We start from the raw sequence: 16,235 nt of genomic DNA, 5'->3' as shown, positions 1-16,235 counted from the left end.
GTAATTTGGGTGAACTGATACGCTACTTGGTGACGTGGTTATGATGTTTGATTACTACTTTTAACTGTTTGCAGTAAGCAACTGTGATGACAACGACTACATATCGAGTCTCATGGGAGGAGAGATCAAGATTGCAATGATTGGAGATGACAGGTCAAGCTCTAATGTCATCGTAAAAGAGTCGGATTGAAAATAACAATGACAAGTCAGCGTTTCTTTTGCTTTTGCTTCTCGAATATGAATGGAAGCGTGGCATCCTATGTTCCAAACCGGACGTGGGTCAGCGTTTCTTTTGCTTCTGTGGCATCCTATGTACCGAACCGGACCTGGAAGTTAAGGTGGTTGAGGTGAATCATGTGTACCAATTATAATAGCTTCAGTTCAGTTGCTCTCGCAAATAGCAGTAGATTTCCAGGAGTCCTAACCAAGCAGGAAAGTTCGCCCACGATGAAACCAATCTTTTTGTTTGGTATGAGAAAGCCAATCTTTTTTCCCGTGATGATCTAATTCATATGCCCTTTCAAATGCCAATGCATTATATAACCCTAGCCAACTTTTATCGAATTCCACGATTGCAGCTCCGGTGTGATCCGAGGAATTCCAGAGTTGGTGGACTCTACTTGGATTAAAGCCCCTGATTCGATATTCATCCCTTAGCTTGGAACCATTTTCACCAACACATTGTCCATCTTCTGTCATTCTCGTGGGAATGTTAACCACAATCCCAGTCCACGGCCACACAAAATGCTTTTAAGAATCAACAAGAATGCCTCTATTTGCTGGTTTTGTTGGATCTTCCACATTCATAATCATAAGACCCTGTTCTTCAAAAGTGTGGCTTGTTAAAGTCTCTCCTCGGTTCGACATTGTGCTGCCTGAAGACAAAATAAGGAGTTAGTGATGGAGCAGTCACATTCACAATTATATCATTTTTCAAAACTTGAACTTTAAGTTTTGAATAATTGCTTCCTTAACAAAAGAATCACCACCTTCATTCACAGGTTTTGATGTAGCTGTCACATTCAGAATTATATCATTTTTCAAATATTTCATTAAAGCCAGATGAGTTGCCTTCTCTTTGACACTTCTCTTTTGCGAACTACTAACCCCAGAAGCATGTTCAAGGAGTTCCCTGTACACATAGCCCATTCTTTTCAATTTCGGGCAGTACGGACAAGCGAAAGTCTCGTCTGAGATTCTCACTTTGAGACTTCCCTTCTTGAGTTCTTCATAAAATTTATTTACATACAGCCAACTTATTTGAGATTCACTTGAATCAGTAACCTTGTTAGAGGATCGAGGTGCGACAGTTTCTGCATATTCAATCAATACTTGAGAAATAAATTAACTTGAACAAAATAAAATTCTTAGTATATCATAAACAGCATAATCACCATCACCTCTCACAATATCCTTTTCCAAATATTTCAACAACGCGAGATGATTAGCCCTCTCTCTGGCACTTGTGTTTTCGGAACTAGTCCGATCCACCATAAAAGCATGTTCTAGAAGTTCCCTGTATGCATAATCCTGTTTTCTCTGAGGGCAGTAAGGACAGATGAAAGTATGATCTGAGGTTTTCACATTGTGAGTTCCATTTTTGAGTTCTTCATAAGCTGTATCTACTGACAACCAACTTATATCGGTATCCTTAGTAGAACAGTGAGACATTATTCTTAGAGGAAGGACGGTTAACCTTGAAGAGATTGGAAGGGGTATGCATGAGAGAAATTGAAATTGAAGAGGGAGAATGAAAGGGAAGATTTAAGATAGTAGCTATGGAATTTGGTAAGAACAAACAACATTGCTCACACGTTGGAAGTGTTGCCTCACATGTTCCAACACTTGAGTTTCACTTTGACTGACAAACCAACAGAAACTAGTACTTCATTGTACTTCTGAATAACAAACTTGTGCCTTTGTAAATGAATGTATGTGATTTGACAAAGTTATTCAAATCTTTAAAGGTTGTTTAATGAAACTTTATTCCTTCTCTCTTTTATGGTCATGTAATGTAAAAATAGTAAAAGGTGCTCATTAGTGAAATAGACACACACAAACACAAATGTTTTCTAAAAATATATTTATAAAATATTTTTCTTTGAAAGTTATTTTTGTTATTTTTGAGGTAAACACAATTTTGTCTGTTATTAATTGATTATGCATGTTGTATAATCCATTATGATTGTAAACACCCTCCATAATCGATTATGGCATTAGTAAAATCAATTATGTTTTTCAATTTAATTGATAATCATTATGGACCTTGTCTGGGCCGGTCTTGTGAGTGTGCAAGGTGTGCCACCGTATAGGGCCTCAAAAGTTAGGGGGCCTAGTGAAATTGGGCATCTTTTTTGACATGAATGGCACGAGTTCCACTCTAATGTTCCAAAATTTTGATTTATTTTAAATCATAAAAGTGCATCAAAAAAATTTAAATCACAAAAGTGCATTAAAAAGGAATCGAACTAGTTGAAAGTGAAAAGTCCTATCAATATTTTTTTTTTGAAATAGCAAAATAACATTAAACTGAAATAGAAGGCACAAGAGATGCCAAATACAATCAACTATCAAGGCCAGAGCACAATTGTTCATGACAGCAAAGTACCCAAACTCCTAAACCAGAATTTACATAACTGATACTAAAAGCCTGAGCCTGAAAATGATACTAACAATAAACTCCCCTCACTTACAGAGTGATGAATAAAATACAGAAAATACATTCCCCTATATCAATCTGACACCGAAACAACGGGAGCCTAATCCTCAAAGAGCGAATGAATTCCTGGGCAGCTCTCACCAGACTGCAACCTTGGCAACCGCCTAAGCGCTCGACTACGGATCAGAAAAGCCAGCATACAGTTGAAATCACATCTTGCTTAACTCCACCAACAGCGCCGCAGAGCATAACTAGAGAACTCATCAACCACATGTATAAACAAAACCGAAAACGCACCGGCACCACTTGACTCACCAATTGTAACCAAAACTATGTTGTATGACAATAACCATTACAGAACACCAAAAGCTGCCTTGCCAGAATTCAGACTGCTATACTGGAGCTGACTTGTAGGAATCGATCTGATGAGATTAGACAAACTGCTGCATATCCGCGATCGACGCCCAATGATAAGAACCACTCCAACTCTGCCCAGACCCAGTTTCTCAACCATCAAGAATCCCGATACACGCCTTAGGATTATTACACCACGCGACTATATCATCGGCTATAGAATTTGATTTAAGTTTGAGCCATCTCCATGCCAAAATCTTTGCCTCTTCAACCAGCTTTTCCATTTGAATTTCCTCGCCCCGAAACACTTTGTTATTCCTGCCTCTCCAAATGCACCACACGCCTGCTGCCCATATCACTCTCATTTTCATGGTTAAATTTCTTTGTGATCCAAGGAGTCCTTCGAATTGTTCAAGATGTTGCCATCCTTCATTTTGTAAGTTTAAATCCACTCCTATCCAGTTGCACAACAGCTTCCACATACATGCAATTTTAGGACACTCAAAAAAGATATGAGATACCGATTCCTCTCTCCCGCACTCCCCGACACAGCCCATTTGGCTATTTGTTAACACTCCCCTTTTGAGTAAATTGTCTTTGGTAGGGATTCTATTTTGTAACACTCTCCACACCATGCACGATACTTTTGATGGTATAGCCTTATTCCATATTTTGCACCATGGTAGGCTACGCGCTTGTTGATCTTCCACCTCCAAGCTTTTGTACACCTCTTTCACCGAATATTCCCTAGCTGATACCCACCCACCTACATCCAAATTACATATATCTCTCCACCATATTGACGCACCATTAAGACTCAGACTTATGACCCCATTACTCATACCATACCTGTTAACTAGTGCATCGAACCATATCCCTTTCCTATCAATATTGACCGCGACATAATTTATATATTTAATGAACATTTGTAATGACCTTTCTACTCTATCATTTATCGTTATAGATTGTGAATAAGTGATATAAACCTTCTCACTATACAAACTCTAGAACAAAAAGAATAGTCATTATCTTAACTAGTGTCTTACCTGTGCGTTCGCACGGATACCCGTCGTTTCCGCGCATTTGGGTTTAGAAAAATCAGAAATATTAGGAAAAAATTATAAATTAGATTAGAGGTTATCATAAAGAAAAATGGTGTGTGGAAAACAGAATTTATTTTTAAAGTGTTGGGCCTAAATGTTTGTAAGAATATGTTGGGCCTAATTTGATAAGTCAATTTAATAATATTTTACTGCATCGCACGCGTACCCGTCGTTTTCGCGTATTTGGATTAAGTCAAATAAAATGTATTTGTAAAAGATTATAGGGTTAAATGGCTTTCACCCCCCTGCAATAGTAGCGAGATTCGGTTTTCCCCCCTATTCAGGTCACCTAGGATACATTGCTGCAAGCTTACCACCAAACCATGCATGTTTTATTGATTATAATTGCAAGCAATAGCTGAACTATTAAAAATAATACCCAAAATCTATAATTTCTTAATGTTATAACTTTTTAACAATTCTTTTTAACTATATTAACCTTTTAACTATTTATAAACTAACATTTTAAACTAACTATTTTTTATAAACTAACATATTAACGTTTATTAACATTTTAATGTTTTTTACAAACTAACATTTTAATCTACCTATATATGTTAATAAAATAAAAACGTTAATAATTATAAAAATATTAATAAAATAAAAATGTAAATAAAACGTTAATAAAAATGTTTTATAATTTTTTTAACATTTTAAAAAAACTGGGCAATTATTTTTAAAGAACATTAATAATGTTTATAAAATGTTAAAAAAATGTATAAAACGTTTTCAAAAAACCTGGGCACTAATTTTTTTAACAATATATATTTTTATTGTTTTTCAAATTTGTATATATTATAAAAAATCTGGGCAATTAAAATAGTTATTAAAATATTTAAATGTATTTTAATTAACGAATTTTTATAAAATATTTAAATATTAAAAATGTTTATTAAAATGTTAAAAATGTTTATTATTAAAAAATGTTTATTAAAATATTAAAATCATTATTTAAAATTATTAATATATAATGTTTATATAAAATAGTTGTACATATAACATATTTTATATAATTATATTTTTTTAATAATTTTAATTAACATTTTATTTATATAATTATATAATTATAAAAAAACGTTAAAATATTTAAAATACATTTATATAATTATATAAAAAAACGTTAAAATATTTTAAATACATTTAAACATAATTATAAAAAAATTAATTAAAAACGTTAATTAAATATTTTATAAATAAACGTTAATTAAAATACTTTTAAACATTTTATAGTTATATAATTATTAAATAATACATCTTTTTTAATTTATATATTACTGAAAAAGTTAATTAAAAAACTAAATAAAAGAATGGAGTATTATTGAAAAACTAAATAAAAGAATGGAGTATTATTGAAAAACTAAATACAGCTTTTTTAATTTATATATTATTGAAAAAGTTAATTAAAAAACTAATTAATATGTACAGCTTTTTTAATTGAAAAAGAATGGAACATTATCATATAGAACTTTTTTGCAAATATAAATAACAAAACATGCATGGTTTGGTGGTAAGCTTGTAGGAATGTAACATTAGCCCGGATAATAAAAGGTGTTCGTAAACGACTAAATTGTGGTTAAAATTATGAAATTACTAATATTAAACAAATTGAATATTGAAAAATAAAGTCATTAAGAAAAGAAAGATAATTAAACTATAATTAATATATTTTAGGACAATTAAAATACAATTAAAGTGATACAAACATATATTATATAAATATTTCAAAGTACATATATTTAATTTATTTTTTTAACAAAAGAAAGATAATGGCATAACAAATGAATGATAGATGCTAGTAGGGACCCGTTCCCATATCTGCAGTTTAAAAAACTCACGTACTGAAGCCCATATCTGTGTAGGCACCAACGTTTGAGGTTGTTCCCGTATCCTATAGATATTTAAATTCGTTTAATTTATTATTTTAACAAAAGAAAGATAATGGCATAACAAATGATAGATGCTAATAGGGACCTGTTCCCATATCCGCAGTTTAAAAAATTCACGTAATTAAGCTCATATTCGCGCAGGCACCAACGTTTGAGCTTGTTCACGTATCATATAGATATTTAAAGATGGATATTTAAATTCGTTTAATTTATTTTTTAACAAAAGAAATATAATTGCATAACAAATGATAGATGCTAGTAGGGACCCGTTCCCATATCCGCAGTTTAAAAAATTCACGTACTGAAGCCCATATTCGTGTAGGCACCAACGTTTGAGCTTGTTCCCATATCTTATAGATATGTAAATTCATGCAATCCACCGTCACTTTGGTTCATGTGCGTTCGTACGGGTACCTGTAACACCCCTCTAATAACCCGCGGCAAATAAACAATTAATAAATCAGAGTAGGCATGCAAGGGGTATCACAATTCATAAAATAATAAAATTACGTCGGTACCTGTCATGCATTCACTGAAAACAACTAAATTTATAACTCATTAAATAAGATCATGTTTTACACAGCGGAATTAAAAGCACAAAGAGTCCACATTCATCATTAATGCGTCTGACTCAATCAACAACCAAATAGAGTTATAATCAACTCAAAACAAACGTGTTCCCAGTGTTACATCTACCAGAGCATGACACCGACACTATAACTAAAAACCAACTTATGAGTTAATCCTCACCAAGTCGCACCGCTATCCTCAATCTGAAAATGACAACAAGTAAGGGTGAGTCTCATCACAGTTAACCAATGTTATCACATCATAAATAATAACATATCATAGTTATATCATTCACCCAATCGTTTCATATTCAGACAATCACCATTCCTATATCCACAGATAAACAGACAATCAACCCATAACATACACAATCATGTTATAACAAATCATGCACATGTATGAAACTGACACTATGCATGTGGTACCAATCCTCACCAGTGGAATCATCCACCGACCGATCTATCATCAATTCAGATACGGCCCTGCCAGCACAAATTCCACACAATGGGAATCCTGCCCCTCGCTGAATCCTCTCATCATATAGGATTCAGCTCATGTTTATGAATGCATGCAACATATATATAACATACTTTCATCATTACCATTCTATGAGTAGCATCATCTATACTCATTTCATCATCATCATCATCAATAATAAGCATGTTCATATATACATCACATCATTCAATATCATCAATCATCAGTAAACCACAGAATCACATCACAAGGTTTACACAGTACCAAACAGTACACAAACAACATACCAATCGAAAGCTACACATCATCGAGCTTTCCAGAAAAATCACAAAACAGAAATTTCACACACAGAACGCCATACGCGTATCATATGACCCATACGCGCCCATACGCGTATCACCTTGCCTCATACGCGTATCATACGCATTTCACCAGAACTCAAAATGGCCTAGAAACCAACCCATACGTGTATCAGCCTCACCATACGCGTATCACCAGAATAATTTTCCTCTTTCCAAAATTCCATACGCGTATGAGCATCCCCATACGCTCTCATACGCAAAACACCAGTACATGGCTCTTGGGACAGGGCAACTGCGTATCATACGTGTACAGCCCCTTGGGAGTGTCCCCCATACGCGTATCAGTCTCATCCCATACGCGTATGGCACTGTTTCATACGCGAAAAACCAGAAATGCCCAGAAACCTGCATAATTCGTAACAGTCCAAAACCCATTCGTTTCCACTCATACCAGTCCACGATTTGAGTAAAAAAAAAACAGAAAAATTGCATTTAAACAGTGTACGAGTTCGTCCATAACCATAGTATATGATTCTATAATCAATTTCGTTCATCATACCCTAAATCTATCAGTTCTTAGGGATTTATCAGTCCACAATTTCAATCCAAAAGATGAACACAACACAGAACATGGAAACCATTGATCAAAACAATACTACCAATCTATACTACTACCTATAACATGATAATAGAGATTAAATTGAGAGTCTCCCCTTACCTTAGACAAGAGTTCTTGATCCTTGGTCTCTCCCTCTACAGATCTTCTTCACGTTCTCCGTGTTCTCAACCCTTCGTTCTTTCGCGTTCTTTCTTCCTTTCCCAATTTCCAAATGTTTTATGAAAAATAATAATATTTTAGTATAAAATCACCCTCCTTCTTTTACTAATTACTCATATGGCCCAAATGCCAGAAACCATTATTTTCCCATTATTTTCACCAAAATCCCTAATAATTCTAATTATTAATTCAATATCCAATTAAATCAATATTAAAATTATACGGGTGTTACAACTCTCCCCCACTAAAAGAGTTTTCGTCCTCGAAAACATACCTTAGGTAAAGAGCTCTGGATAAGAATCCTTCATCTGACTCTCTAACTCCCAGGTAACATTGCCTTCAGCTGGTCCTCCCCAAGCTACTCTGACCAAAGCTATCTCCTTGCCACGCAATTGCTTCAGCCTTCGATCCTCGATTCTCACAGGTAAAGTCTCAACCGTCAAGTTATCTTTCACCTGTATATCATCTACTTGGATCACATGGGACGGATCTGAAATGTATTTCCTCAACTGAGATACATGAAACACATCATGCAAATTCGCAAGCATCGGCGGTAAAGCGATACGATAAGCCACTTCTCCCACCCTTTCAGAAATTTGGAATGGTCCGATAAAACGCGGAGTCAACTTCTTCGACTTCAATGCCCGACCAATCCCTGTCATAGGAGTAACTCTCATAAACACATGATCTCCCTCTTGAAACTCACCAGATTCGTACCAACACAACGGCGTCCTACATCTCCTACCATACAAAGCCTCAAACGGAGCCATACCAATACTCGAATGATAACTGTTATTGTAGGTAAATTCAATCAAAGGCAGATAACTATCCCAAGTACCTCCTTTTTCCAACACACAAGCACGCAACAAATCCTCTAACGACTGAATCGTCCTCTCAGTCTGTCCATCAGTCTGCGGATGATAAGCAGAACTCAATCTCAGCTTAGTACCCAAAGCTTTCTGCAAACCTTCCCAGAATTTAGATGTAAACCTCGGATCTCTGTCCGACACAATACTCGAAGGAATACCATGAAGACTAACTATCTTCTCAATATACAACTGAGCTAGCTTCTCCATCGGATAATCCATTCTCACCGGTATAAAATGTGCAGACTTCGTCAACCTGTCTACCACAACCCAGATAGCTTCACAATTTCTGACAGTTCTCGGCAAACCCGAAACAAAATCCATTGATATGCTATCCCATTTCCACTCCGGAATAAACATCGGTTGCATAAACCCAGATGGTTTCTGATGCTCAATCTTCGACTTCTGGCAAGTCAAACAAGAATACACAAATTCAGCAATTTCCCTCTTCATTCCCGGCCACCAAAACAACTTTTTCAAATCATGATACATCTTAGTAGCACCAGGATGAATACTCAATCCACTACGGTGTCCTTCTTCCAAAATACGCTTTCGGAGTTCATCATCATCAGGAACACAAACTCTGTCACCAAACCTTAGTATACCATTCTCGTCGACTCTGGATTTACCAGTCTTGCCTTGATTAACCAAAGTCAACTTATCAATCAATCCAACATCAGCCTTCTGACCTTCTCTGATTTCTTCAAGAATACCACTAGTCAGCTTCAGCATACCCAATTTAACACTAGTAGGAGTACCTTCACACACTAAACTCAAGTCTCTAAATTGTTCAATCAAATCCAATTCCTTCACCATTAACATAGACATATGCAAAGTCTTTCTACTCAATGCATCAGCCACGATGTTTGCCTTACCCGGATGGTAATTCAAACCAAAATCGTAATCCTTCAGAAATTCTAACCACCTTCTCTGTCTCATATTCAGCTCTTTCTGATCAAAGAGATACTTCAAGCTCTTATGATCACTGAATACCTCAAATCTCGAACCATACAAATAGTGTCGCCACAACTTCAAAACAAACACCACAGCTGCCAACTCCAAATCATGAGTCGGATAATTCCTTTCATGCACTTTGAGTTGTCTCGACGCATAAGCGACCACTTGTTGATTCTGCATCAATACACCACCTAAACCCATCAACGATGCGTCACAATAAACCACAAATGATTCTGTCGGATTCGGCAAAATCAAGATAGGAGCACTAGTCAATCTTCCCTTAAGCTCTTGGAATCCTTCTTCACACTTTGCATCCCAAATAAAGGCTTGTCCCTTCCTGGTCAGTTTAGTTAACGGCAATGCTAACTTTGAAAATCCCTCAATGAACTTTCTGTAATAACCTGCAAGACCAAGAAAACTACGAATCTCTGATACTGACTTCGGAGCTTCCCACTGAGATACAGCTTCTATCTTTGTAGGATCCACAGCAATACCATTCTTAGAAATCACATGTCCAAGAAAACTGACTTTCTCTAACCAAAATTCACACTTCGACAGTTTGGCAAAAAGTTGCTTCTCTTTCAACAATTCTAACACAGTTCTGAGATGCTCTGCGTGTTCTTCCTCATTCTTAGAATATATCAGAATATCATCTATAAATACCACCACGAACTTATCGAGATAAGGATGAAAGATCCTGTTCATATATTCCATAAAAACACCAGGTGCATTAGTAACCCCAAACGGCATTACAGAATACTCATAATGTCCATACCTCGTTCTAAAAGCAGTCTTCTGAATATCGTCATCTTTCACACGTATCTGATGATACCCAGACCTCAAATCAATCTTACTAAATACACGCGCTCCAACCAGCTGATCCATCAAATCATCAATCCTCGGTAATGGATACCGATTCTTGATAGTAACCTTGTTCAATTGTCTGTAATCTACACACAGCCTCATTGAACCCTCTTTCTTCTTTACCAGTAACACAGGCGCACCCCACGACGAAACACTAGGACGAATAAATTTCTTCTCAAGCAATTCCTCTAACTGCTTCTTCAGTTCAGCCAATTCAGACGGCGACATGCGGTACGGTGCCATCGACACTGGACTAGTTCCCGAAACCAATTCAATCGAAAACTCCACTTCTCTTTCCGGTGGTAATTCATTCACATCTTCTGGAAAAACTTCTGGAAACTCACACACCACAGGCAATTCACCACTCGCCACTTTTTACTTCACATTCATCAATGCAAACAACATAAACACTGTTGCACCATCACCGATAGCCTCATTCACTTGTCTAGCGGTCATCTCCAGATTACCATTACTCACCTCTTCAGGAAAAATTACCGTCTTTGTAAAACAGTTGATGTGAACACGGTTGAATTCCAACCAGTTCATTCCCAGGATTACATCAAGTTCTTTCAACGGAAGGCACACTAAGTCTATCCCGAATTCTCTACCAAAAATGTCAACCGGACAATTCAAGCATGCAGACGAAGTAGTTACTGAACCCGACGCAGGAGTGTCAATAACCATACTTCCATTTATATCAGATATCTCTAGATTCAATCTCATAGCACAATCCAAAGAAATAAAAGAATGAGTTGCTCCAGTATCAATAATTGCAACTAAAGGTGTGCCATGAATGAAACACGTACCTTTAATCAACCTGTCCTCTGGAATAGTCTCTGATCCGGTCAAAGCAAAAACCTTTCCTCCTGACTGGTTCTTCTTTGGCTTAGGACAATTAGGACTGATGTGACCTTCTTCTCCACAGTTGAAACAAGTCACAATCCTTTTCTTGCAGTCAGCAGCAATATGACCCACTTGGTCACACTTGTAACACTTCCTCTGATCAACCTTGCATTCATTCCTACGATGTCCCATCTCGCCACAATTGTAACACCTGATACGAGCACTGGAATCTCCCCCACTGGGTTTCTTCCAATCAACAGGTTTACCTCTACCATATGGCTTACCTCTATCCATAGGCTTCTTACCCTTTCTGTCAACCAACTCGCGAGAGTGAGATGACTTCAGCTTGATGCTATCTTCCTCAAAAATCCTGCTACAATCTACCAGGTCAACAAACCTCCGGATCCTCTGGTACCTGATACCCTGCTTGATCTCATCACGAAGACCATTCTCAAATTTGACACATTTCGAGAACTCACTGGCTTCATCATCATTGTAGTGCACATAGTACCTTGCCAGTTCCACAAACTTGGCAGCATATTCCGGTACTGACATATTGCCTTGAACCAGTGCCAGAAATTCAACTTCCTTTCTTCCCCTGACATCCTCAGGAAAATACCTCCTCAGAAATTCCCTCCTGAATACAGTCCAGGTAATTGCTGTATCACTAGCATCCAGCTCAGCTTTAGTTGACAATCACCAGTCATCAGCTTCCTCAGATAACATGTGAGTGCCAAACCTCACCTTGAGGTTCTCAGTGCAGTCAATGACTCGGAAAATCCTCTCGACCTCCTTGAGCCATTTCTGAGCACCCTCTGGATCATGCGTGCCTTTGAACATTGGAGGATTGTTCCTCTGAAAATTTCCCAGTTGCCTATCAGCACCAATCCCTGCTCCTACAGTCCCTCCTCCAAGCACACCAGCAATCATGCCCAGAGCCTCAGCGAGAGCATCATCGTTTCTTCCTCCTCTTCCAGCCATTGTTCTGCTTAATCACAAATAACCCAGTCAGAACAAAAGTATCGATAGTATCTCGTATTAGTCGCATACACAGAAGGACTGACACAAGGACTCCGGTCACAACGACCAACCAGGCTCTGATACCACTATTGTAACACCCCTCTAATAACCCGCGGCAAATAAACAATTAATAAATCAAAGTAGGCATGCAAGGGGTATCACAATTCATAAAATAATAAAATTACGTCGGTACCTGTCATGCATTCACTGAAAACAACTAAATTTATAACTCATTAAATAAGATCATGTTTTACACAGCGGAATTAAAAGCACAAAGAGTCCACATTCATCATTAATGCGTCTGACTCAATCAACAATCAAATAGAGTTATAATCAAATCAAAACAAACGTGTTCCCAGTGTTACATCTACCAGAGCATGACACCGACACTATAACTAAAAACCAACTTATGAGCTAATCCTCACCAAGTCGCACCGCTATCCTCAATCTGAAAATGACAACAAGTAAGGGTGAGTCTCATCACAGTTAACCAATGTTATCACATCATAAATAATAACATATCATAGTTATATCATTCACCCAATCGTTTCATATTCAGACAATCACCATTCCTATATCCACAGATAAACAGACAATCAACCCATAACATACACAATCATGTTATAACAAATCATGCACATGTATGAAACTGACACTATGCATGTGGTACCAATCCTCACCAGTGGAATCATCCACCGACCGATCTATCATCAATTCAGATACGGCCCTGCCAGCACTAATTCCACACAATGGGAATCCTGCCCCTCGCTGAATCCTCTCATCATATAGGATTCAGCTCATGTTTATGAATGCATGCAACATATATATAACATACTTTCATCATTACCATTCTATGAGTAGCATCATCTATACTCATTTCATCATCATCATCATCATCAATAATAAGCATGTTCATATATACATCACATCATTCAATATCATCAATCATCAGTAAACCACAGAATCACATCACAAGGTTTACACAGTACCAAACAGTACACAAACAACATGCCAATCGAAAGCTACACATCATCGAGCTTTCCAGAAAAATCACAAAACAGAAATTTCACACACAGAACGCCATACGCGTATCATATGACCCATACGCGCCCATACGCGTATCACCTTGCCTCATATGCGTATCATACGCATTTCACCAGAACTCAAAATGGCCTAGAAACCAACCCATACGCGTATCAGCCTCACCATACGCGTATCACCAGAATAATTTTCCTCTTTCCAAAATTCCATACGCGTATGAGCATCCCCATACGCTCTCATACGCAAAACACCAGTACATGGCTCTTGGGACAGGGCAACTGCGTATCATACGCGTACAGCCCCTTGGGAGTGTCCCCCATACGCGTATCAGTCTCATCCCATACGCGTATGGCACTGTTTCATACGCGAAAAACCAGAAATGCCCAGAAACCTGCAGAATTCGTAACAGTCCAAAACCCAATCGTTTCCACTCATACCAGTCCACGATTTGAGTAAAAAAAAACAGAAAAATTGCATTTAAACAGTGTACGAGTTAGTCCATAACCATAGTATATGATTCTATAATCAATTTCGTTCATCATACCCTAAATCTATCAGTTCTTAGGGATTTATCAGTCCACAATTTCAATCCAAAAGATGAACACAACACAGAACATGGAAACCATTGATCAAAACAATACTACCAATCTATACTACTACCTATAACATGATAATAGAGATTAAATGGAGAGTCTCCCCTTACCTTAGACAAGAGTTCTTGATCCTTGGTCTCTCCCTCTACAGATCTCCTTCACGTTCTCCGTGTTCTCAACCCTTCGTTCTTTCACGTTCTTTCTTCCTTTCCCAATTTCCAAATGTTTTATGAAAAATAATAATATTTTAGTATAAAATCACCCTCCTTCTTTTACTAATTACTCATATGGCCCAAATGCCAGAAACCATTATTTTCCCATTATTTTCACCAAAATCCCTAATAATTCTAATTATTAATTCAATATCCAATTAAATCAATATTAAAATTATACGGGTGTTACAGTACCCGTCGTTTTTGCGCATTTGGATTGAGGATAATAAAAGGTATTAATAAAAGACTAAATTTTGGTTAAAATGGGTAAAGTTATAAAATTACTAATATTAAATCATTTATTCATATTCTATAATAATTTAAATTAGTAACTAAATCATTTAAAAAAATAATGGTTGAAAATACTGTAACCATACAAATGAATAATTAATTAAAAATAATTTAATTATACACTTTTCATAATCACCAAAGATGTATAATACTGATATATTTCCCGTTAATATTCAATATTTTGATCAGTAATTTAATATTCCCGTTAATATTCAATATTTTTATTAGTAATTTCGTGTTCCTTTATATTTAATATTTTGATTAGTAACTTCATGTTGTCGCAAATATTAATATTTTGATCAGTAACTTCATGTTCATGTTAATATTCAATATTTTTATCAATAATTTCATGTTCCGGTTATTAATAAATTCATGTTTCCGTTATTATTCAATATTTTGATTAGTAACTTTATGTTCCCATTAATATTCAATATTTTGATCAGTAATTTAATATTCTCGTTAATATTCAATATTTTGATCACTAACTTCATATTTCTGTTAATATTAATCGATTAAAATAAATTTACAAATCAAATATATTATTCCATATATAAAAATATTTAATCGATCGTATAATTATTCCTATAGGTATTGATAATTATTACTATCAGTTGACGTCATTTATAAGTAATCTGTAACGATAGTTATTTTTAAAATAAGTATTGAGAATAGGCATTGAAAATTGATAATTGTGAAAAATAAATTAATTCCATGTAAAGAATAACAAAGCCCAGCACATTAGAAAAAAGTTGGGCAATAGATGGAACTTTATGGATAACTACACACACCACAACAATGGCATAATTTGGGTCATGTGGGATAAGAATAAATAGAAGATACATTGTATTAATTGCACTGAGCAGTATATCCATATTGAGATCAAGAATGTGAATGGAGACCATAAAGGGTGGGGGACTGCAATTTACGGTTTAAACACACTTGGTCAAAGAAGGAAGCTTTGGAAGGATATTGAGAAGCTGAGCAGGAACATTAATGGCCCATGGTTTTTAATGGGAGATTATAACAATGTCTGTCAAGCTCAAGACAGAATTGGAGGTAGAATGGTTCATGAGGCTGAATACATTGATCTAACAACAATGATGGCAAATGAAAATTTGAATGAAAATGATAGTCTTGGTGACCACTTTACATGGTTCAACAAACATACGCAAGATCCCATTTATTCTAGAATAGATCGGGTTCTCGGGAACATGGATTGGCATATGGCAAATGTTGGCACAATGCTAAAAGTCTTGGATCATGGGGTCTCTAATCATGCCCTCCTGTACATGGATGACCAGACCCACCAAAAGCCTGTTAGATCTCTATTTAAGTTTCAAAATGCAGTCATTGCAACTGAGGGGTTCCATGATATGGTAAAGCATAACTGGAACCAGCCTCTAGAAGGTACTGCTATGT

At 36.2% G+C, this 16,235-nt stretch overlaps 1 protein-coding gene across 1 annotated transcript; it reads right to left on the bottom strand.

The window, feature by feature from the left end:
• Positions 1–3,165: 3,165 nt before the first annotated feature.
• On the bottom strand, positions 3,166–3,855 carry LOC131650344 (uncharacterized). The gene has a single exon (XM_058920058.1). The coding sequence runs from the start codon at positions 3,853–3,855 to the stop codon at positions 3,166–3,168; it is 690 nt and encodes a 229-aa protein (XP_058776041.1).
• Between the last annotated feature and the right edge of the window lie 12,380 nt (positions 3,856–16,235).

The sequence above is a fragment of the Vicia villosa genome, linkage group LG2 (genome assembly GCF_029867415.1).
Source record: "Vicia villosa cultivar HV-30 ecotype Madison, WI linkage group LG2, Vvil1.0, whole genome shotgun sequence".
Taxonomy (NCBI): domain Eukaryota; kingdom Viridiplantae; phylum Streptophyta; class Magnoliopsida; order Fabales; family Fabaceae; genus Vicia; species Vicia villosa.
Note: the sequence above shows the minus strand (reverse complement) of the source record. Positions and strands in the feature narration are given on the sequence as shown.

Coding starts and splice junctions, on each gene's coding strand:
- LOC131650344 (XM_058920058.1), bottom strand. CDS start 3,855: ATGAGTAATGGGGTCATAAGTCTGAGTCTTAATGGTGCGTCAATATGG.